Source organism: Theropithecus gelada, chromosome 2 (assembly GCF_003255815.1).
Source record: "Theropithecus gelada isolate Dixy chromosome 2, Tgel_1.0, whole genome shotgun sequence".
Taxonomy (NCBI): domain Eukaryota; kingdom Metazoa; phylum Chordata; class Mammalia; order Primates; family Cercopithecidae; genus Theropithecus; species Theropithecus gelada.
Genome location: NC_037669.1, coordinates 178,290,052 through 178,314,229, shown reverse-complemented (window position 1 = coordinate 178,314,229; position 24,178 = coordinate 178,290,052). Strand labels below are relative to the sequence as shown.

The 24,178-nt window shown below is 42.2% G+C and overlaps 1 protein-coding gene across 3 annotated transcripts in view; it reads left to right on the top strand.

The window, feature by feature from the left end:
- Positions 1–24,178, top strand: part of OSBPL10 (oxysterol binding protein like 10) — a 328,230-nt gene that overhangs the window by 243,502 nt on the left and 60,550 nt on the right. For all 3 annotated transcript variants that reach the window (XM_025376268.1, XM_025376267.1, XM_025376266.1), the window contains one exon: positions 13,852–14,006. In XM_025376268.1, coding sequence (XP_025232053.1) covers positions 13,852–14,006 — 155 coding nt within the window. The remainder of the gene's footprint in view (positions 1–13,851; positions 14,007–24,178) is intronic.

The window sequence follows — 24,178 nt, the reverse complement described above, 5'->3', positions numbered from 1 at the left end:
CACCTTTCTTTATTTTATGATTAAAAGCTAAGATAGAAATATGGTAATTCAGTAAATAGGCATATTAGTTCATTTTCACAAGACTGGGCAATTTACAAAAGAAAGGGGTTTATTGGACTTACAGTTCCACATGGCTGAGGAGGGCTTGCAATTATGGCAGAAGGCCAGGAGAAGCAAGTCACATCTTACATGGATGGCAGCAGGCAAAGAGAGAGCTTGTGCAGGGAAACTCTCGTTTTTAAAACCATCAGATCTCGTGAGACACATTCACAATCATGAGAACAGCATGGGATAGACCTATGCTTCAGTCATACCCCATGATTCAGTCATACCCCACTGGGTCTCTCCCACAACATGTGAAAATTATGGGAGCTACAAGATGAGATTTGAGTGGGGACACAGAGCCAAAGCGTATCAATAGGATATCAGGAGAAGAGGAAAAACTAGCATTGCAGAATATTTCAGATACGTGTTTTTAAAATTTTTTTACAACTGTCTAAACAGAATTTTTGAGTGCCAACTTCTCCCTAAAGAAAGCAGTTAGAGGCCGGGCACAGTGGCTCACACCTCTAATCCCAGCACTTTGGGAGGCCAAGATGGATGGATCACGAGGTCAAGAGATAAGGACCATCCAGGCCAACATGGTGAAACGCCGTCTCTGCTAAAAATACAAAAATTAACTGGGCATGGTGGCACGCGCTTGTAGTCCCAGCTACTTGGGAGGCTGAGGCAGGAGAATCGCTTGAACCCAGGAGGCGGAGGTTGCAGTGAGCCGAGATCATGCCACTGCACTCCAGCCTAGTGACAGAGCGAGACTCCGTCTCAAAAATAAATAAATAAAAAAAAAATAAAACAGTTACCAAGGCCCGGCTTTCCACTGGGAATATGTCTTATGGTTTCAAGTGAAAATTCAATCTTTTTGTGAATGTCAATCTTATTCTATTTTGGAAAACCATTTTATGTTTACTGAACCTGGGAAGCATGAATTCACTGGTACAGGAAGAGGAAAGACCTTCCAGGGGCCATCACCTATCACTGGCCTCTGGGCAGAGGCCTTGTAGCTCTCAACACTCTAAGCAAGGCTTAAAATAAGGCCAAGGAGGGATTAAGACAATTCCACAGTGAAACCTTTGCCCTTAAAACCGGTGTTTTTCTCTTAGTCTCCTTATGATTTTTGTTTTTATTTCCATACTGCTTTTCATGTTTTCTATTTTGCTATACAGGTTGTATTTCTTTTACCCTTCTTTAGTATTTTGGGAAGAAATATGACACATATATATATAAATTCTAGTAGTGGTCATATTAAGTTTTTCATAACCATTCTTTTCTTTCTTTCTTTTTCTTTTTAAGATACAGAGTCTCACTATGTTGCCCAGGCTGGAGTGCAGTCGCTCTTCACAGGCACAATCATAGTGCAGTCTAGCCTTGAACTTCTGGGCTCAACCAATCCTCCTGCCTCAGTCTCCTGAAGAGCTGGGACTACAGGTGTATGCCACCATACCCAGCTTCTTAAGCATTCTTTAACCTATTTTTTTTGGTAGTCCTCAGAGGGATGATGGAATACTTTTTGAATCTTTTCTTTAATGATAAAGACAGGGCAGACTTTAACTTCCTCTGCCCCTCTATTGTGCTTTCCAATTTTTGCTATTATGATATGCAGGCTATTGTTATTAATATTTTAATATTAGTATAATAATTAAATAATGTATGATGACTAATTATTTTTAAAAATAATATGTGACTTTAATATTCAGTTATATAACCATGCTTAGAAATATTATTCATCGCGGCCAGGCGTGGTGGCTCATGCCTGTAATCCCAGCACTTTGGGAGGCCGAGGTGGGTGGATCACAAGGTAAGGAATTTGAGACCAGCCTGGCCAATATGGTGAAACCCCATTTCTCCAAAAAAAAAAATACAAAATTAGCTGGGCGTGGTGGTGGGTGCCTACAGTCCTAGCTACTCAGGAGGCTGAGCCTGGAGAATCACTTGAACCCGGGAGGCAGAGGTTACAGTGAGCTGAAATCGTGCCACTGCACTCCAGCCTGGGCAACAAAGCAAGACCCTGTCTTAAAAAAAAAAAGTATTATTCATAGCCTATTCTGGAGCTGGGACCAGGGTGAGATGAAAGAGACACTAGTCTTGAGTGCAAAATTCAAAAGGGTGTCAAAAGTTTTAGTAGTTAAGATAAAAAGATAAAGTTAAGTAGTTAAGATAAGTAGTTATGTTTTAATGCAATATTTTTAACCAAAATTAATGCAAAAACAATTGATAACAAAATATCAAAAGTTTACATAAAGACAGTGTCTTAGCTTGGGCTGCTATTATAAAAAACTGTAGACTGGGTGGCTTAAAGAACAAAAATTTCTCACAGTTTTGGAAGCTGGAAGTTTAAGATCCAGAGTCCAGTCTCCTAGGCCCAAAGTTTCTGGTGAGGGCTCTCTTCATGGCTTGGTGACAGCCGTCTTCTTGCTGTGTCCACACATGGCATTCCTTGGTGTGTGAACCTGGAGGGCAACCGACCTCTGGTCTGTCTTCCTCTTCTTTCAACACTGGTCTCTCTTCCTCTTGTTTCAGGGACACAAATCCAACTGGATCAGGACCCTACATTTTTTATGTCATTTAACTTTATTAATGTGAAGGCCCTTTCTCCAAACTTGGTCATGTTGGGGGTTAGGACTTCAACATATGAATCTTGGAGGAGGGTAACATAGTCATTCAGTCTATAGCAGAGAGGATCTGATAGGATGGAGATGAGGGTGAAGTGAGGCTGAGTACTATAAGACTTTCTCTCTTCCTTTTTGCTTCCTTCCTTTCTCCCTTTGTCCCTTCCTTTCCCTCCTCTTCCCTTTTATTTCAATTTTAAAATATTGTGTTAAAATATAATTTACCTCAGCCAGGTATAGTGGTGCATACCTGTAGTCCCACTTATTTGAGAGGCCAAGGCAGGAGGATTTTTTGAGCCCAGGAGTTCAAGATTGTGGTGTGCAGTGATCACACTTGTGAGTAGCACTATGTTCCAGCCTGGGCAGCATAGTGGGATCCTGTCTCTTAGAAAAAATTACGCTTTATCTCAATTACTGATTTTCTTGATGCTTCCTTTTATTTTACACCTGAGGTGAATGTCTTACTTGCCTGACTGTAGTCCCAGCCCTGCTCAGCTCTGCATTTAACTGGGTTCATTGCTTTCTACCAGTTGTTTTTTTTTTTTTTTATGACTTCCCCATTTCTTGAGTTCTTAATTCTGCTTCTTTTATTCGTACTTTGGGAAATGTTTTCAAGTTGTTTTTCCTGCAAGAAGAATCATTTCTGAGTCTCTGCAGTGCTGCTGAGAGGGCACGTGGTGCAGAGTGTGAGAGTCTGGGCTGGGGAGCTCAGCTGCACGGGTTTTAATCTGGATTCTACCACTTACTAGTTCTTAATGCCTGTGTTTCTTCATCTGCCATGTAGGCGTGGTAGTAATATGTACGTGCCTCATGGGTCACCATTAGGATTAGATGAGACAAACCACAGATAGTATGTACAACAGTACTTGGCACCTAGCAAGAGCTCAATAAATGTTGGCCATTCTTACCAAGGGAAAGACATTTTGGCTGGGGATGAATGTTATCCCCCAGCTCCCCAACTCACTCCAGATCTGTCGGTTTCTATTTACATTCTTCTATTTGCCTATTCATCTTTTGGCATTTAGTGTTGTCGCAAAATTCAAGACTGGTTTTTTTTTTTTTTTTTTCCCTTTAAGGCAGGTCTAATTTTTTTGCTTTCGTGATTGGAAAATTTTTCTCTTGATTTTTGTTATTCAAAAATGTTGCCAAACTTCATAAACTAGGGATTCATTATACTATTCTACTTCTGTGTGTGTTTGGAATTTCAGTAATAAAAAGCCTGAGAAAATATCGGCAAGCTGCGGTATTTAGATGTGCATTTTTTTCCCATTGATTTGGCTGGAGTGTCGTGGCTCCTTTCAGCAGCCCCCACAGCTTTCTGTTCAGCGCAGGACATGTATTTATACTTACATTTTTGTCTGTCCATTGATATGGTCTCTCTCCTTCAGGAACATGGATCCTTTATCTCTTGGATCTCTGTTGTGCATCTTCTCTCTCTTTTTTTTTTTTTTGAGATGGAGTCTTGCTCTGTCACCCAGGCTGGTGTGCAGTGGTGCGATCTTGGCTCACTGCAACCTCCACCTCCCAGGTTCAAGCAATTCTCATGCCTCAGCCTCCCAAGTACCTGGGATTACAGGTGCGTGCCACCATGCCTGGATAATTTTTGTATTTTTAGTAGAGACGCGGTTTCCTCATGTTGACTAGGCTGGTCTCGAACTCCTGACCTCAGGTGATCCGCCCACTTCAGCCTCCCAAAGTGCTGGGATTACAGGAATGAGTCCCTGCACCCAGCTTTTCTCTATTGTTTTCTGCCTCATGATTGTCGTCTGTGTCTTTTGCAACTGCACATAGGTAGAGCCTCCTTATCTCAATACATTACTTATTTGTTTTTCTGTAGTGTTGATCCCACTATTTCCTGTTCTCAGTTTTAATTTTAATTCTACTAATGTTGGTTTAGTTTCCGCATAATAATTCCTTGATGCGTTCATCTCTCTTTTCACCTCAGCCTGTTTTCTTCTTCTAGTTTTCTGTTTTTGTTTCATACAGGGTGCTTTGTCCTATATTTATATGCTGAGGAAACACCTTTCCTGGTGTTTTCTCCAACACCTTGTGTTAGCAATTTTATATGTGTTCTTCCTCTTAGCCTTCTTCTTTTTTTTTTTTTTAATTATACTTTAGTTCTAGGGTACGTGTGCACCTATAAACCTAAAGGTACTTTGTACCTAAAGTATAACCTTTAATTATACTTTAGTTCTAGGGTACATGTGCCATGTTGGTGTGCTGCAGCCATCAACTCGTCAGCACCCATCAACTCGTCATTTACATCAGGTATAACTCCCAATGCCATCTCTCCCCCCTCCCACCTCCCCACAATAGGCCCCGATGTGTGATGTTCCCCTTCCCATGTCCAAGTGTTCTCATTGTTCAGTTCCCACCTATGAGTGAGAACATGTGGTGTTTGGTTTTCTGTTCTTGTAATAGTTTGCTGAGAATGATGGTTTCCAGCTGCATCCATGTCCCCACAAAGGGCATGAACTCATCCTTTTTTATGGCTGCATAGTATTCCATGGTGTATGTGTGCCACATTTTTTTAATCCAGTCTGTCACTGATGGACATTTGGGTTGATTCCAAGTCTTTGCTATTGTGAATAGTGCTGCAATAAACATATGTGTGCATGTGTCTTTATAGCAGCATGATTTATAATCCTTTGGGTATATACCCAGTAATGGGATGGCTGGGTCATATGGTATTTCTAGTTCTAGATCCTTGAGAAATCACCACACTGTTTTCCACAATGGTTGAACTAGTTTCCAATCCCACGAACAGTGTAAAAATGTTCCTATTTCTCCATATCCTCTCCAGCACCTGTTGTTTCCTGACTTTTTAATGATTGCCATTCTAACTGGTGTGAGATGCTATCTCATTGTGATTTTGATTTGCATTTCTCTGATGGGCAGTGATGATGAGCATTTTTTCATGTGTCTGTTGGCTGTATGAATTTTTTTGAGAAATGTCTGTTCATATCCTTTGCCCACTTTTTGATGGGGTTGTTTGTTTTTTTCTTGTAAATTTGTTTGAGTTCTCTGTAAGTTCTGGACATTAGCCCTTTGTCAGATGAGTAGATTGCAAAAATGTTCTCCCATTCTGTAGGTTGCCTGTTCACTCTGATGGTAGTTTCTTTTGCTGTGCAGAAGCTCTTTAGTTTAATTAGATCCCATTTGTCAATTTTGGCTTTTGTTGCCGTTGCTCTTGGTGTTTTAGATATGAAGTCCTTGCCCATGCCTATGTCCTGAATGGTATTACCTAGGGTTTCTTCTAGGGTTTTTATGGTATTATGTCTAACATTTAAGTCTCTAATCCATCTTGAATTAATTTTCGTATAAGGAGTAAGGAAAGGATCCAGTTTCAGCTTTCTACTTATGGCTAGCCAATTTTCCCAGCACCATTAATTAAACAGGGAATCATTTCCCCATTTCTTGTTTTTGTAGGTTTGTCAAAGATCAGATGGCTGTAGATGTGTGGTGTTATTTCTGAGGGCTCTGTTCTGTTCTATTGGTCTATATCTCTGTTTTGGTACCAGTACCATGCTGTTTTGGTTACTGTAGCCTTGTAGTATAGTTTGAAGTCAGGTAGTGTGATGCCTCCAGCTTTGTTATTTTGGCTTAGGATTGTCTTGGCAATGCGGGGTCTTTTTTGGTTCCATATGAACTTTAAAGCAGTTTTTTCCATTCTGTGAAGAAAGTCATTGGTAGCTTGATGGGAATGGCATTGAATCTATAAATTACCTTGAACAGTATGGCCATTATCATGATAGTGATTCTTCCTATCCATGAGCATGGTATGTTCTTCCATTTGTTTGTGTCCTCTTTTATTTCACTGAGCAGTGGTTTGTAGTTCTCCTTGAAGAAGTCCTTTACATTCCTTGTAAATTGGATTCCTAGGTATTTTATTCTCTTTGAAGCTATTGTGAATGGGAGTTCATTCATGATTTGGCTCTCTGTTTGTCTGTTACTGGTGTATAAGAATGCTTGTGATTTTTGCACATTGATTTTGTATCCTGAGACTTTGCTGAAGTTGCTTATCAGCTTAAGGAGATTTTGGGCTGAGATGGTGAGATTTTCTAAATATACAATCATGTCATCTGCAAACAGGGACAATTTGACTTCTTCTTTTCCTAACTGAATACCCTTGGTTTCTTTCTCTGCCTGATTGCCCTAGCCAGAACTTCCAATACTATGTTGAATAGGAGTGGTGAGAGAGGGCATCTCTGCCTTGTGCCAGTTTTCAAAATGAATGCTTCCAGTTTTTGCCCATTCAGTATGATATTGGCTGTGGGTTTGTCGTAAATAGTTCTTATTATTTTGAGATACGTTCCATCAATACCTAGTTTACTGAGCGTTTTTAGCATGAAGGCTGTGAATTTTGTTGAAGGACTTTTCTGCATCTATTGAGATAATCATGTGGTTTTTGTCTTTGGTTTTGTTTATATGATGGATTATGTTTATTGATTTGCATATGTTGAACCAGCCTTGCATCCCAGGGATGAAGCTCACTTGATCATGGTGGATAAGCTTTTTGATGTGCTGCTGAATTCAGTTTGCCAGTATTTTATTGAGGATTTTTGCATCCATGTTCATCAGGGATATTGGTCTAAAATTCTCTTCTTTTGTTGTATCTCTGCTAGGCTTTGGTATCAGGATGATGATGACCGCATAAAATGAATTAGAGAGGATTTCCTCTTTTTCTTTTGATTGAAATAGTTTCAGAAGGAGTGATTTACTTCCAACTATGTGGTCAATTTTGGAATAAGTGCGATGTGCCGAGAAGAATGTATATTCTGCTGATTTGGGGTGGAGAGTTCTGTAGATGTCTATTAGGTCCGCTTGGTGCACAGTTGAGTTCAATTCCTGGATATCCTTGTTAACTTTCTGTCTCGCTGATCTGTCTAATGTTGACAGTGGGGTGTTAAAGTCTCCCATTATTATTGTATGGGAGTCTAAGTCTCTTTGTAAGTCTCTAAGAATGAATCTTAATGAATCTGGGTGCTCCTGTATTGGGTGCATATATATTTAGGATAGTTAGCTCTTCCTGTTGAATTGATCCCTTTACCATTATGTAATGGCCTTCTTTGTCTCTTTTGATCTTTGGTGGTTTAAAGACTGTTTTATCAGAGACTAGGATTGCAACCCCTGCTTTTTCTTTGTTTTCCATTTGCTTGGTAGATCTTCCTCCATCCCTTTATTTTGAGCCTATGTGTGTCTCTGCATGTGAGATGGGTCTCCTGAATACAGCAAATACAGCATGTGAGATGGGTCTTGACTCTTTATCCAATTTGCCAGTCTGTGTCTTTTAATTGGACCATTTAGTCCATTACATTTAAGGTTAATATTGTTATGTGTGAACTTGATCCTGTCATTATGATATTAGCTGGTTATTTTGCTCATTAGTTGATGCAGTTTCTTCCTAGCATCGACGGTCTTTACATTTTGGCATGTTTTTGCAATGGCTGGTACCGGTTGTTCCTTTCCATGTTTAGTGCTTCCTTTAGGGTCTGTTGTAGGGCAGGTCTGGTGGTGACAAAATCTGTAAGCATTTGCTTGTCTGTAAAGGATTTTATTTCTCCTTCACTTATGAAACTTAGTTTAGTTGGATATGAAATTCTGGGTTGAAAATTCTTTTCTTTAAGAATGTTGAATATTGACCTCCACTCTCCTGTGGCTTGTAGAGTTTCTGCGGAGAGATCTGCTGTTAATCTGATGGGCTTCCCTTTGTGGGTAACCTGACCTTTCTCTCTGGCTGCCCTTAACAGTTTTTCCTTCATTTCAAGTTTGGTGAATCTGACAATTATGTGTCTTGGAGTTGCTCTTCTCGAGGAGTATCTTTGTGGCGTTCTCTGTATTTTCTGAATTTGAATGTTTTCCTGCATTACTAGGTTGGGGAAGTTCTCCTGGATGATATCCTGAAGAGTGTTTTCCAACTTGGTTCTGTTTTCCCCCTCACTTTCAGACACACCAATCAGACGTAGATTTGGGCTTTACACATAATCCCATATTTCTTGGAGGCTTTGTTCATTTCTTTTTCCTCTTTTTTCTCTAGACTTCTCACTTCATTTCATTCATTTGATCTTCAATCGCTGATACTATTTCTTCCATTTGATCGAGTTGGTTACTGAAGCTTGTGCGTTTGTCACGTAATTCTTGTGTCATGGTTTTTATCTCTGTCAGTTCGTTTATGGCCTTCTCTGCATTGATTATTCTAGTTATCCATTCTTCCATTCTTTTTTCAAGATTTTTAGTTTTTTTGCACCGGGTACGTAGTTCCTTCTTCAGCTCTGAGAAGTTTGATTGACCGAAGCCTTCGTCTCTCAACTTGTCAAAATCATTCTCCGTCCAGCTTTGGTCCATTGCTGGCGATGAGCTGTGTTCCTTTGGAGGGGGAGATGCCCTCTGATTTTTTGAATTTCCAGCTTTTCTGCCCGCTTTTTCCCCATCTTTGTGATTTTATCTGCCTTTGGTCTTTGATGACGGTGATGTACTGATGGGGTTTTGGTGTGGGTGTCCTTTCTGTTTGTTAGTTTTCCTTCTAACGGTCAGGACCCTGTTGGAGTTTGCTTGAGGTCCACTCCAGACCCTGTTTGCCTGGGTATCAGCAGCAGAGGCTGCAGAAGATAGAATATTGCTGAACAGCAAGTGTTGCTGTCTGATTCTTGCTCTGGAAACTTCGTTTCAGTGGTGTGCGCAGCTGTGTGAGGTGTGAGGTGTCAGTCTGCACCTAGTGGGGGATATCTCCCAGTTAGGTTACTCAAGGGTCAGGGACCCACTTGAGTAGGCAGTCTGTCCATTCTCAGATCTCAGTCTCCATGCTGGGAGACCCACTGCTCTCTTCAAAGCTGTCAGACGCAGTCATTTACATCTGCAGAGGTTTCTGCTGCTTTTTGATTAGCTATGTCCTGTCCCCAGAGGTGGAGTCTACAGAGGCAGGCAGGCCTTCTTGAGCTGCTGTGGGCTCCACCCAGTTCGAGCTTCCTGGGGGTTTTGTTTACCTATTTAAGCCTCAGTAATGGCGGGCGCCCCTCCCCCAGCCTTGCTGCCGCCTTGCAGTTAGATCTCAGACTGCTGTGCTAGCAATGAGGGAGGCTCCGTGGGCGTGGGACCCTCTGGGCCAGGTGTGGGATATAATCTCCTGTTGTGCCGTTTGCTAAGACCCTTGGTAAAGTGCAGTATTAGGGTGGGAGTTACCTAATTTTCCAGGTGTTGTGTATCTCAGTTTCCCTTGGCTAGGAAGAGGGATTCCCTTCCCCCTTGCACTTCCCAGGTGAGGCGATGCCTTGCCCTGCTTCACCTCTAGCTGTTTGGGCTGCACCAGCTGACCAGCACTGACTGTCCGACAAGCCCCAGTGAGATGAACCCGGTACCTCAGTTGAAAATGCAGAAATCACCCGTCTTCTGTGTCGCTCGCGCTGGGAGCTGTAGGCTGGAGCTATTCCTATTTGGCCTTCTTGCTCAGGATCTCTTTCCTCTTAGCCTTCTTGAGAATATTTTTTTCCCCAAGCTCTGTACAGTCCTTTTTATTCACTCCATGTAAGAATATTTTTGCCTTCATCTCCAAGCGAGACAGGTCTATCCAGCCTCCTAAACCCATGATCATTTTTTAAAAGCAGCTGAACTGATCTGAGATGGGCATCTTTCTCATGCACTGGCTGTTTGATGTTCTGAATCCATAGGGTCCACAGAAAGCTGTGCTCCCCAGCATGCATTGCCACCTTTCTTTGTCTTGTCCTGGTCTTTGTCTATCCCAAGATACAGCATACCACTGCCAGTTCAGACTCTACTTCTTGCCCTCTTGTGCCCTAGGTTGCCATATCTGGATAATGTTGGAATAGAGGGGAGGGAGACACAGAGTTGAGGTATGGGAAGAATGGAGGGGACTTTGTCCTGATTGCCTAGGCAAGCAGATGTCTTTTCTTCCCCCTAGTGTTTCGTTTTGTTTAAAGACAGAGTCTTACTGTGTTGCCTAGGCTGGAGTGCAGTGGCATGATCATGGCTTACTGCCTCAAACTCCTGGGCTCAAGTGATCTTCCCACCTCAGCATTCCAAGTAACTGGGACTACAGGCGTGTACCAACATGCCTGGCTAATTTGTTAATTTTTTGTAGTAGAGACAGTGTCTCACTGTGTTACCTAAACTTCTTTATCTTTTAAAAGATTTCCTAACTGCTCTACAGGATGTTTACTGCTTGTGTAATAAAGCAAAGAATTTTTAAATAGCAGCCCTATATCTATAGAACAACTGTTTGGTATTTTAGATCTGAATCCAGTTTGAGGTTTCGGAGGCAGGAATTGGTCAGCAGGAAAGGTAAGAGGTATCTGTCCGCCTCTCTTATGGCAGAGTGTAGTGTCGTGAATCCTGGGTTGGTTTTCTTAGTTCGGCTCCATCTGCCTTGTTATTTGCAGACATTTCTCTCAAGTTCTGGTATTAGTGCATCTTTAGCCTTTGGTTTTAGTGTTGTGAGTTTTTACCTTTTAAAAAACAACATGAAGTGCTGCTATATGGATGGTTTTTTTTTTTTGCCATTAAGAAAAAATTGTAGTCAAGTACACATAACATAAAATACACCATCCTGACCATTTTTATGTATACATCTCAGTAGTGTTAAGTACATTCACATTGTTGTATAACCAATCTCCAAAACTCTTTTCATCTTGCAAAACTGGAGCTCTTTACCTTTTAAATGTTAACTCCCCATTTCCTCCCATCCACTCCCCAGCTCCCGGCAACCACCATTCTATTCTCTGTCTTTCTTTTGGCCATTTTTTAATTTTTAATTTTTAGGAGGCTATGACGTGCACTCGTCTTAACGTTTTCTATCTCTGATTTATACAGCACATTCATATTGAGTGTACACTCTTTGCTAAACATGTTCGTGGTTCTGGGGACACTGCTGTGAGCAAGGGCGGTATTGTTCTTGTCCTCAAGGAGCTGACATTCCAGGGAGGAAAGAAAATCAAGTGAATGAGTGCGTTAGTGAGTTCAGACAGTGCTAAGTCCTGAGAAGACAGCAAATGGCGATGTGACAGAGAGTGCCTTTGGGGTGCTGTTTTGGCAAGGGAGGTCCCAGAAGGCCTTTCTGAGCAAGTGGTATTTTAGCTGACTCCTGGATCTGTACAGGATACTTCCTCCCCGATGTAGAAGGACTGGAGGAACAGCCCTTTGGAAGGAAGGAACAGCATGCACAAACACTCTAAGACTGTCACGAACTTGGCACATTTGAGAAATGGAAAAATATACTGATGTGACTTGAGCATACTAAGCAACGGGGAGAAGAGAACAAAATGAGGCTGGGCAGGTCATAGAGCAAAGCCAGGCAGCTTAGATTTTGTTCCAATTGTAATGATAAGCCACTTGGGGCCTTTATTAATTTATTTATTTTGAAACAGGGTCTCTCATTGTCACCCAGGCTGGAGTGCAGTGGTGTAATCATGGCTCACTGTAGCCTCGACCTCCTGGGCTCAATCAATCCTGCCACTTCAGCCTCTCAAGTAGCTGGGACTATAGGTGCATGTCACCATGCCCTGCTAATTTTTGTATTTTCTGTAGAGACAGGGTTTTGCCATGTTCGCCAGGCTGGACTCAAACTCCTGGGTTCAAGTGATTTACCCGCCTCAGCCGGCATCCCGAAGTGCTGGAGTTACAGGTGTGGGCCACCGTGTCTGGCCCACTTAAGGCTTTTAACAGTAGAGTTATGTGACCTAACACTTGACATTAAAAAAGATTTTTGCATAAAAATACACTTGAGTTGGATAATACTGCATACAGCAGCATATAGATGCATAAGCACCGCACATACACGGTGTCTTCATCTGCCTCTGACAACCAGATTCCCCTGGGGATACGTCAGGAAAGTCTGGGGTATCTGCAGACTTTTCTTTGAGTAATTCTCATGAAAAGGCTGACAGATAGTATTGCTTTATGGATGGAACATCTGAGACCCTGAAATGTTGAATGTTCATGAGTCATTCTCTACTTTAGCCTAATTTTTCTTTATCATTATTCTTGCTCTTAGACTTAGAACAGAATCTACAGAGTGTCAGTCAGCTAAGCTTGAGACTTACCTATTTTTTGTTACCTTTTTTGGAGATGGGGTCTTGCATTGTCACCAAGGCTGGAGTGCGGTGGCGCGATTTGGGCTTACTGCAGCCTTGACCTCCTTGGCTCAATAGATCCTCCCACCTCAGCTACCCAAGTAGCTGGGACTCCAGGCTTGTGTCACCACGCCTGGCTTATTTTAATATTTTTTGCAGGGATAGGGTTTTGCCTTGTTGCTTGGGTTGATCTCCAACTCCTGGGCTCAAGCGATCCTCCTACCTCAGCCCCCCAAAGTGCTGGGATTATAGGCATGAGCCTCTGTGCCCACTGAGACCTATTTATTTGAATGGCAGAATTGCTATGGGGTAAAGAAATCCACCTCTGCCAACATGGCACTTGTATGCATATGTAACAAACCTGCACATCGTGCACACGTACCCTAAAACTGAAAGTATTAAAAAAGAAATCCACGTCTGGTTACTCCTGTTTCTATTAGTAGGTGTATAAAATATTCTACAATAATATGTGACCCTTAAAAAACAGAGTAAAAGTCTCTTCCCCTCCCCCCACAGGGGGTTGGTGGAGGATTCGAAAAATGGCTTTTGGTTTGCCAGGCTGCCATTTGTGAAAGTGTTTCTTGCCAGAATGGAATGGGTACCTGTGTCCTTGGTGATGGGGCTTCCTGACATCTGCCACACCAAGCCACGTCTGAGGGCAGGGGTGGCATCCTGTGCTCACACTGCAGGCATCTTTTCTGAGCCATGGCCATTGTGTCACTTGGACTTCAAACCCCATTTTGAGCAGCCTATTTTTGATAGAATCTGACTTTTCATTGTGAATATTTAGAAATTTTTTAAAAGGTAAAAAACAAACAGACCAGAAAAACACCTTTATCTGGCTTTGGTAAATAGCAATTGTTTTTGTCCACTGTTGGGGAGTGAAACAGCCTGTGATGATTCTGATCTTGATATTATACAGAAACCAGTTCCTAAACAGATGATCAGAATCTGCACTTGGTACTTCATTCAAAACAAGCCCTCTGTGTTTTACATCATGCCCTTTTCAAGCAGGTCTCTTTAGACAGTGGGTACGAATATTTCATGAGCTATAAATGTTTAATTTGGAAAATACTTGGCATCATTCTAGGTCTTTATTTCAGAAAACATCCTGGGATGGCACGGGCCCAAGTCACATTCCACAGAGCAGCTGAAAAATGGGACACTTGGCTCTTTGCCATCAGCCAGTGCCAACATAACCTGGGCCATTTTACCAAACTCCACTGAAGATGAACAAACCTCACAGCCAGAACCAGAGGTAAGCGTGCAGTCCTCTCAGTGCATTCATGGCTTGTGTTATCGCTTGTTCAGAAATATAGTAATTATATTTGTAACTTGCTCATCTCTTTGTTTCAAGAGGAGACAAATTAAAAAATGGAAGAATTGCCTGGAGAGACAAAATCAGCTGTGTGCATGCCCGGCACTTCTCTTGTTCTTGTGTCTGGCAGCTGCTATGGGTGAATTGTGATCCTACGAATGAGGAATCTCCTATTTTCATTGAAATAGGAGTCATTTTAACTTTAAGTGGGAGAAATTCTAACAGACCCATTAACATGATGCTTATTGACATGATGGGAGCAGTTACAATATATTATGTCGCTCCCCTGAATAATGGCTTTTTCGTGTGGTTCCTGCTAATACAAGCTCTTGCCTCACATGCTCGATTCCTGCATGCTCCTGAGCCAGGCTGGGATCCGTGGGGCCATGGCCAACACTCCTTTTGGGCGCTGAGCTGCAGCCCAGGTTCAGGCTGCCGAGGATATGCACTGCCTCGTCAGGAGAGCAGTCCTTGCAGATCCTGGTGACCAACCAGGCTCCAACAGGCTTCATGGACTTTCTGTCATCTGTCCTCGGCTCTCCTAACTCTGCCTCTAAGTGGCAGCTGGAGGGGAGCGAAATGCAGTGTCTCCTTTTGTCAATAGTATTTTGTGTCCTGAGTCCATTTTTGTTTTTCTTGTTCTTTTGATGCACATGATATAGTCTTGATACGGTCTCTTGAACTGGGCAGAGGCCTCCTTTAACCATGTGTTAGAGGTTGTTCTTAATTGCCATTGAAATCATTTTTGCCTGAAAATTGTAGCACACTCACAAAATCTATTTGATAAGGTTGAAAGCCCCAAGGCAGTGTCTTTGATCAAATGGTTTTGGTTATCAATGGAAATTTTTCTCCAAGCAGCATAGGATTATATTCTTGGACAGTGATGTAGTAGCATAGCTCTCGTAAAGTCAGATTAGGCTGCCTACAAATATTTCATGGGCATATTTAAGGGGCTTTAGAAGGGTATGAAGTGAATAGTGGCTGTGGATTTTTGCAAGGCATTTGCTCTGTATGTACAAGGAGTTTCAGGGTCTAGAAACCCACGCAGCTGATGTGTAAGTGAGTTAGAAGGTAAGTTGGCAACCATGTGAATGGTAGAGAAGTGAGTTATTAGATCTTTAGTGATCATTTTTTACATCCTTATTTCTAGCAGCATTCTTGCGCAAAACCTAACTTACTTACTATGGCTCGTACTATTTCTGACTTTGTAAATCCTCCTTAGTGTTTCTTCTGTGTTTTTCTGATAGGTGTTCCCTCTGACCCCCAAGGTTTGAGGCCAAGTCCGTTGTTTTTTACACAAAGTTGTTGCCCACTTTACCTCACCAGTCAGTAGCATTGGCAAAAAAAATTAGCATACGATTATCTGTAAGAAATAACTAACTCCTGGCCGGGCGCGGTGGCTCACGCCTGTAATCCCAGCACATTGGTAGGCCGAGGTGGGTGGATCACGAGGTCAGGAGTTCGAGACCAGCCTGACCAACATGGTGAAACCCTGTCTCTACTAAAAATACAAAAATTAGCCAGGCGTGGTGCACACCTGTAATCCCAGCTACTCTGGAGGCTGAGGCAGGAGAATCGCTTGAACCCGGGAAGCAGAGGCTGCAGTGAGCCAAGATCACGCCATTGCACACCAGCCTGGGCGACAGAACAAGGCACCATCTCAAAAAAAAAAAAAAAGAGAAAAAGAAATAACTAATTCCCAAATTCAACTTTAAAAATAATATATCCTGAAGAAGAAGAACTAGCCAGAGCTTTTTTCATTAAGGTAGGGAGACAGACATTAATTTCTGGTTGTCATTTTTTTCCTTAATTGTTTTGTCAGAGCAAGGTAAGATTTTGTTTGATTCCATGTAGCAGGGAAGGTCTTACGGAGTAGAATGGTGTTTTGGTGGTTTTCTGAGACGGGAGAATTTTTTGCAGAGACTCCCCTCATTTTTCCCAGTGAGTGCTATGGCAGATGATTCTCAAAACCCAAACAGCTAGTAGAGCTTGGATACTATTTTTCTTCTTAGGCCATTGTGCCTTGCTACATTTTTTTGTCTTAATAGTTCAAAAAGTGGCGACATCCACACAATAGTTTCTCTGTCAGAAAAAAAAAAATTGTTGCTATTGCCTCCTTTCTGTACATTGTGGAGGAATAACTTCTATATAGAATGAAGCGAAATTCCTAAAGGTTAAAAATGCCTTATGAGCAGGTCTTTAATGCTTTTGATCTAGAAAATATAGTTGCTTACGTGAGTGGTCGTTGGGAAACTAACTTTCAGAATTGTGGTTATTATGGTCATGTAGCTAAATTAACTATTGTCTTCTGGTTTACTGTTTAGAACATGTTAGGTCTTTGAGGGGATGAGTGGGATACCAAAGGTAGCTCCCCTCTGCTGGTTCTGGCTTCCCATAAAATAACCTACATCTGAAACAGTAATGCATTTTGAAGCTTAGTCTGTTTAATTCCCAGCAGAATAAAAGCTCAAAGAGCTGTATGTATTTAATACATGAGTTAAGAGAGCTGTGATCGGCTCTGTTATAAAATGTAGTAATCTTATAATTTTATTCTGCTGACGCTAGAACTAACTAAATGTGAAAATGAAATATTCTTCCATAATGAAATGAGTTAGGATCTTGGTTTTACCTATTCGTAGAACAATTTTTCAACGAAAAACACCATCTGAAATGTAAGTCTAGATGGAAAAAGGTTTTCCGTGTGTCGCTTCATCATGTATGCCTTACTTTACGACAGGAAGGATGGTGATTGGAGTAGAGACTGTGGACCAAGCTCTCTTGACTTTTTCTTTTTTTTTTTTGAGGTTTTTTTTTTTTTTTTTTTTCCTCTGTTTCCAGGCTACAGTGCAGTGGCACGATCGATCTCAGCTCACTGCAACCTCCACCTCCCGGGTTCAAGCGATTCTCATGCTTCAGCCTCCTGAGTAGCTGGGATTACAGGCACGCACCACCACACCCAGCTAATTTTTGTATTTTTAGTAGAGACGGGGTTTCACCATGTTGGCCAGGATGATCTCGATCTCCTGACCTCGTGATCTGCCCGCCTTGACCTCCCCAAGTGTTGCGATTACAGGCGTGAGCCACCACGCCTGGCCACTCTCTTAACTTTCTTTCTACTTTCTCAATTGGAGAGATTGGAAACCTAACAGCTACATGTCCTAGACTTTCTTACAGTCGGATTTCTGAACACGTTACAGGGAGATGCATTTGTGTGAGATTTGGAAGACCAAGTTCCTTCTGTTCATGCTGCTGGCAGGCAGTGGCGTGGAGTTTGGAGTGTTTAGGGGCAGCTGTGGTGGCCACACTCATAGTTCCAGGCCTTAGTCCCACCTCCATGGATGTGGCAACAGCTTTCTGACCTCTGAATCACAGCCACCTACATTGTTGTGACCTTGAACTTAAAAGTCTAAGGGGCGTGCTGGGCATGGTGGCTCATGCCAGTAATCCCAGCACTTTGGGTGGTCGAGTTGGGTGAATCACGAGGTCAGGAGTTTGAGATCAGCCTGACCAACATGGTAAATCCCCCTCTCTACTAAAAATACAAAAATGAGCTGGACGTGGTGGCATGTGCCTGCAATCCCAGTTACTCAGGAGGCTGAGGCAGCAGAATCACTTGAACCTGGGAGGCAGAGGTTGCAGTGAGCTGAGATTGTGCCACTGCACTCCAGGCTGGGTGACAGAGTAAGACTCTGTCCCCTCCAAAAAAGAAAAGTCTAATGGGGCCCCTGATGTCTGCTCCTCCAGCCTTTTAAATAATTTTATAGGCACCTAATTCCCATATCAAATTCCTTTCTGACTGCAACACCTGGAGTGGTTTCTGTTTTCTGCACCCATTGTGACTGGTCGGGCTCTTGGCACAGGAGAGCCCAGGGCAATGAGGTAAACCCATCCTGAATGACAGAGCTCACACATGACCATGCATACCCACCTTCCAGAGGACATATCTGAGCAACAAAACCTTAACTGTTTTTTTAAAAGTCAGATTTATTGAGGCATAATTCACAAACAATATAATTCACCATTTTAAAATGAAAGGTTCTCAGTCTTAACAAATCAAAGTAGTATCCCTAATCCAAATCGAATTCAAAATCTGATTAGATTGGAGTTAAATCTGAATCCCTAATTCAAAATCTAAAATGCCCCCAAATCTGAAACTTTTTTAAGGCCGCCATGACACTCATAGGAAATGCTCCTTGGAATATTTGGGATTTCAGATTTTTGGATTTGGGATGCTCAACTGGTATAATGCAAAAATTCCAACATCCAAAAAAATTCAAAATCCAAACCACTTCTTCTCCCAGGCATTTCAGGTGAGGGATACACAACCTGTATAGAACAGTTCTACTGACCCCAAATTTCCTCATGCCCCTTTACAGTCAAATCTGTCCCCCAGCCCTTGGCAACCACTGATCTATTATTTGTCCCTATAGTTTTGTCTTTCCCGGAATGTCATGTGTATGGAATCATGCAGGATATAGCCTTTTGAGTAGGGCTTCCTTCACATAGTGTAATGCATTTGAGATTTATCCATGTTATGTGAATCATACTAATGCATTCCTTTTGCGTTGAATAGTACTCATGGGATCTACAGTTTATCCATTCACTGGTTAGAAAAGCATTTGGTAACTTTAAAAACTTTCTCACATTTTTAATGGGTAAGCTGGAAAGGGGGAGCAATGAAAAATAATGTTGTGTTAATTGTTTGAGGGTAAATATCTGGTGCCCAGATACCTACCCCTGGCCTTAGGACAATCAGGACTATAGCCCCGCCCCTGGAGACTGTAAGCAGAGTGTTTTTAAGCCTGTTCCTCAAGAGCACACCGTCAGCTCTTATCATCCCGTGTTGACTGTCCCAGTTAGCAGCTTTGCCTAGTTAGTTGTCTGGATTACAGTGGCAACAATGCTATCAAGAGACCACATACTCCATACCCCCACAAATCTAGCAGGTGTAGAAAAACTTATAATGTCTTTATGTACTGAGTACTATATCAGCATATAAGTTAGCTAAATGGACTTTGGTTAAAAAATTGCATAACTGAATTTTCAAGTAAGCATGTCCTAATCATCCCTTTCCAAAGGAAGAAAAATTGTTTTAAGACTAAAGGAAGGAGACTGATATAAAAGATTTAGCTGAGTTCTGTGTCAAGAATTTTCATGCTTTTGGTTGAATCATCATTTTAGCCCTGAACTTTTGAACTACTTAACAACCCATAAAGCTGTCCATTTGAAATCCTCTGATGTTCAACTTGAAGCCTGGCCAGTACAATCCCCTCAACACATTTTTATCATTTTTTTAATTTTTCATCCCCATGATACATAATTGTATAGGTAGATGTTGGTTGCGGATGTATCCGGTGTGGGATGGTGATAGATTTTTAGAGATGAACAAGGTTAACATGTTGTTTTGATCCTGTAAATAATTCTTTTCAAGTTGCAGTCTTGTAAGTTTTTTTGAAACATGTGACACATATTTATTTGTGGTCAACAGTTGGAGGAGTGAGGCAGCTAACACTGACTTAGGATGATTGAAAATCACTTTATTGAATCCTGTGATAACCTCACAGAGTTTAATTCCAAATGGTTGCTGCATAGGAAATATCATTGATCAAGTTTAAAATCTGTTATAAGTAAATTTTGTGGGTGATAGGATTGTCCTTCCACACTCCACTCCTCATCTCTCATCATCAAACAGACTATATCTCCTTCCAAGAATCTGTAGAATAGACTTTTTTTTTTCCCTTTGAATCATGACCTTTGATTCACTAAATCTTAGAATAGTCTTTAGGAGTCAAATGACCACTCCCCAAACTGGAGTGGTTGTTTAACTTGCCAAGCATCACAGAACTTAGGTTGGCACAAAATTGATATCTGGACTTGCTTTCTCCCAAGCTAGTGCTCTTTCCTTCTTACTGCACCATCTCCTATATTGGGTAGGATTCTTTCAGATGCAAATAATAGGAAACCCTACAATTAATACTCAAATAGTAATAAATTGAAGCCTGGGCATGGTGGCTCATACCTGCAGTCCCAGCATTTAAGGAGGTCAAAGCAGGAGGATTACTTGAGGCGAGGAGGTCAAGACCAACCTGGGCAACATAGACCCTGTCTCTACAAAAAAATATAAAAATTAGCCAGGCAATGGGGGTACGTGCTGATGGTCCCAGCTACTCGGGAGGCTGAGGTGGGAGGATTGCTTGAGCCTGGGCGGTTGAGGCTGCAGTGGGCTGTGATCACACCACTGCTTTCGAACCTTGGTGACAGAGTGAGATCCAGTCTCAGAAAATAATAATAATAATTATAATAATAATAATAATTATAATAATAAATTTTTGCACAAAAGAATTCTGGAAGTAGGTGCTTCCAGGTCTGGCACAGCAACTCATGATGGCCTCAAAGATACAAGTTTCTTCCGTTCTTCCTCCTGTTTATCGTTATGCTTGTCATTTCATGGTGACAGTATCATAGCTGTATCCTAAATATTGCATCCTCACAACATATCCTTTAAAAGAAAGGATGGGAACCCTTCTCAAGACACTTTTTGAGGTCGGGTGCAGTGGCTCACGCCTGTAATTCCAGCACTTTGGGAGGCCGAGGCAGGGGGATCTTGAGGTCAGGAGATCGAGACCGTCTTGGCCAACATGGTGAAATGCTGTCTCTACTAAAAATACAAAAATTAGCTGGGCATGGTGGAGGGTGCCTATAATCCCAGCTACTTGGGAGACTGAGGAAGGAGAATCACTTGAACTTGGGAGGCGGAGGTTGCAGTGAGCCGAGATCACGCCACTGCACTCCAGCCTGGCAACAGAGCAAGACTCTGTCTCCAAAAAAAAAAACAAAAACAAAAACAAACTTTTTGTTTGGGAAGCGAAGCCCCATAGTACACTCCCCCTGTTATCTCACAGTCAGAACTAGATCACACACCTACTCCAAGACCTATAACTGGTGGTGGGTCACTGGATTTTCATGAGCCACCCTCCCTGGCTATGGAGCGTGCCTTACCTGAGATCAAAGGGATCTCAGATCCCAGAGAGACCAGAATTGGGTTTTTGTCAGCAAGAGAAAAGAGGGTATTGGCTTTTGGGTAGTGGTAGATTGTGTCTGCTGTACCCCTGATCTACCCCAAGTAGGTTTTCTTCATGCAGGGGTCATCTTCAGCCCCACAAGACTTTTCTGACCTGGCCGTTTCATCTCATAGACCTAATTCTTTGAGGGAAGACACTAGGTGTGATTCTTCTCTGGAAACTCCACAGTATTTAGGAAAGTATGACGCACACAGCAGATACTCTAAGTATGTAATGAATGAATGTGAACGATGAGGTTCATTGGTAGTGTTCATGACTAAAGGGCATGTTTCCCTCTTGTTCTCATCTCTGTGCTCCTCCCTATGACTTCCGGGAGTTCCAGTAGAAGTAAGTTTAACCTGTTGAGTGGCATATGACTTACGTATGCTGCTGTGATGAAAGATGCATCCATGGCCACTGTCCTGGAGCTCTCCAGGCAGAAGATGCTTCTGTGAATTGGTCCATTCCTCATCAGTGGCCTTGATCAGCTATCTAACAGGTGCTAAGTGGTTGTAGTTACACGTGGAATTATTTTTGTGGGAGGGTCCCTGATCATGGGATAGAATTCTTACTATAATCTTTTAGAAGAGCTGCTGAAGACATTCCATTTAGATCCTCACACTAAAGGAATAACCAGTGGTTTGATTAGCCGGATTTTTTCTTTTTCTCTTCTGACTGTTGTTGGTCTGGAGGGAAAGTAGTTCATCCTTCAGACAAATGTAGAAGATATGCCTCCTAGCTATCAGACCCTCAGGACTCACTGAAAATCAGAAAGAGCCAGACGGTTCTTATACTTAAAAATACACTGCTCCTTCATCAGTTTGTTCTGTGTTCCAGTATAGTAAGACAGTGATGATTTATCTCTGCAATTATTTTATTCACTCAGCAGATATTGAGCTCTTATTATATAGTGGGCATTGAATGGAGCCCGCCCTTAGTTTAGCAGGTTTTCATAACCCAGTTTATTAGCTCTGTACATGTTTCATAATAGTTATAATTATTCTGTATATCATGAGATTAGCAGCAAGAGAAATGTCTCCTAGCCAAGTGACGTTTCTACGGTTAGTACCCTAAGACTGTGTAGGTCCTGGTGTCATGTGGTTGTGGATCTACCTATGGCCCGTGGCAATTGAGACGACCATCTGTGAGATGACGTGGAATTTGAAGATGTGCTTCTGTGGTTATCTCGCAGGCTATACCGCCTCCTATGGTTAAGAGCTCCTCCTGTCTGTCTTGCAAAACAGCATCTTTCTGCCCTCCTTCCTTCTCGTTCTTAGCAACTCACAGTGTCATCATCACACGCAAGCCTAAGCCCTGCACACGTTTTTCAAGAACTTGTTCGACTTGGTTTCTGGCAGCTTTCATGAGCTGAGTACAAGGCATGATAGTATATTTTTCTGTGTCCTTTTGGGGGATTAATTTCAGCTTATGCTCATTTTTCAAGGATTTTTTCTTTCCTCCATTGCCTTTCTCTTCCTCTCTTCCTTTTTTGTGGGTTGATAATAAGGTTTTGCTTCTTGGGTGGGTGTTGTTTTTATAAGAGAGGAGGGGAATATAGTGGAAGGTCTGAAATCATGCCTTTGCTATGGCCGGTAGGATATGTGCTGGGGCTTTTAATGGGTTCCGACACTGGACTGAGGACGGAGAGAGTCTTTGGCAGTGGCCTTAGGAGTGTTCACGGTGTCGCCTTCCTTCTCTCCCCTCCCCCGAGGCCTGTGTGGCTTTGTGACATAAACACCCACCAGAGTGCTGGGGAGGTAGCCACCTTGGATTTGCCAACTGTGAGCTGGAGCCATATGAAAAAACTAAGCACCAGGTGGTATAATCTCTCCTATCCTACAGCAGTACTCAAGGGATTAAGCGCTTTGAAACTTGTGAATGAAAAGGGCTTAAAGCCCTGCAATGTTTAATCTGGGTTTTCCCTCCTCTTTCCCCTTTTCTCTTTTCCGTTCATTCTTGTTGCCACAAAGGGAGAAAGTCAGGTCTGAACCAGAGGTGAAGAGTTGAAGAGATTGTGGCAATGTTGTACGAAAAGTTTTAGTATTCTGTTGTTTGGGGGTATTTAGTCTCACCCTCTAAACATGGCCCTAAATTTCACAGCTCCCTCTGCTTCCTTCTCACTTGCCTAGTTCTATGAAATTATACCAGTATAAATGAGCTTTTCACCATCTGCCTGGCTTATATTTGTATTTGCCCACGGTGAATGACTATTTTAAAAGTGATTTATTTTCTGGCCCTGATGACGCTCACTTTCTAAAGATGAAAAGTCAACGCTCAGAGATTTATGATCCTGGGGAAAGAATGTTATGGGAGAAAAGAGTAAAATATTTCTCACATCTACTTTGGGCTTCGCCTGACTTAATCGATGAGTTCTTGTATCCCTTTTGTAATTTGAATTGAGTTTTGTAGATGGCTTACGGCTCTATGCATTGCAGGGGCTTACTGTGTGCTAAATAATAATTGTAAATTTAAAATTCTTTTGGTACTGATGATGGATGTGAGCCACTAGGGGGAACGTTTGTGTGTGTGTGTGTGTGTGTGTGTGTGTGTGTGTGTGTGTATGAAACAGAGCAAGTGAGTGAGCCATAGAATTGTCTTTAAGTTCTGGCAGTGTTTTTCAGATCTTATGGATGTAGGAATCAAATAGCCATTCTGTAGTACTTGAAAGTACTGTACCAGCAGCTGTTTGGCTATCCATCCAGTCCCCAGCCACACCGGGACTATAGCCTTCCTCACCCCTGAAGATACTGGAGCAGCCCGGACCACGGCCATGGACTCCATGAGGTGCCCTGTGGAGCTGGGTGTCATATGGTGCTCTGTCACCACTGTTTTTTCTCTCTCTCAGACAACAATGTGCTCCTGTCGCTCCCAATCTCCACCCTTTTCTCTGTCATTCATCATCTACAGCCTGTGCTGGATGGTCCTCGTGTCACATAAAGTTCTTTCTATTAGCTCTAGTGGTCCCATTAAATGACCACATTACCAATAAGTATAAGCAGAGTGGTGGACATACAGCCGTGCGAAGGAGAAGGAAACTGTAGCTGTTTTGGA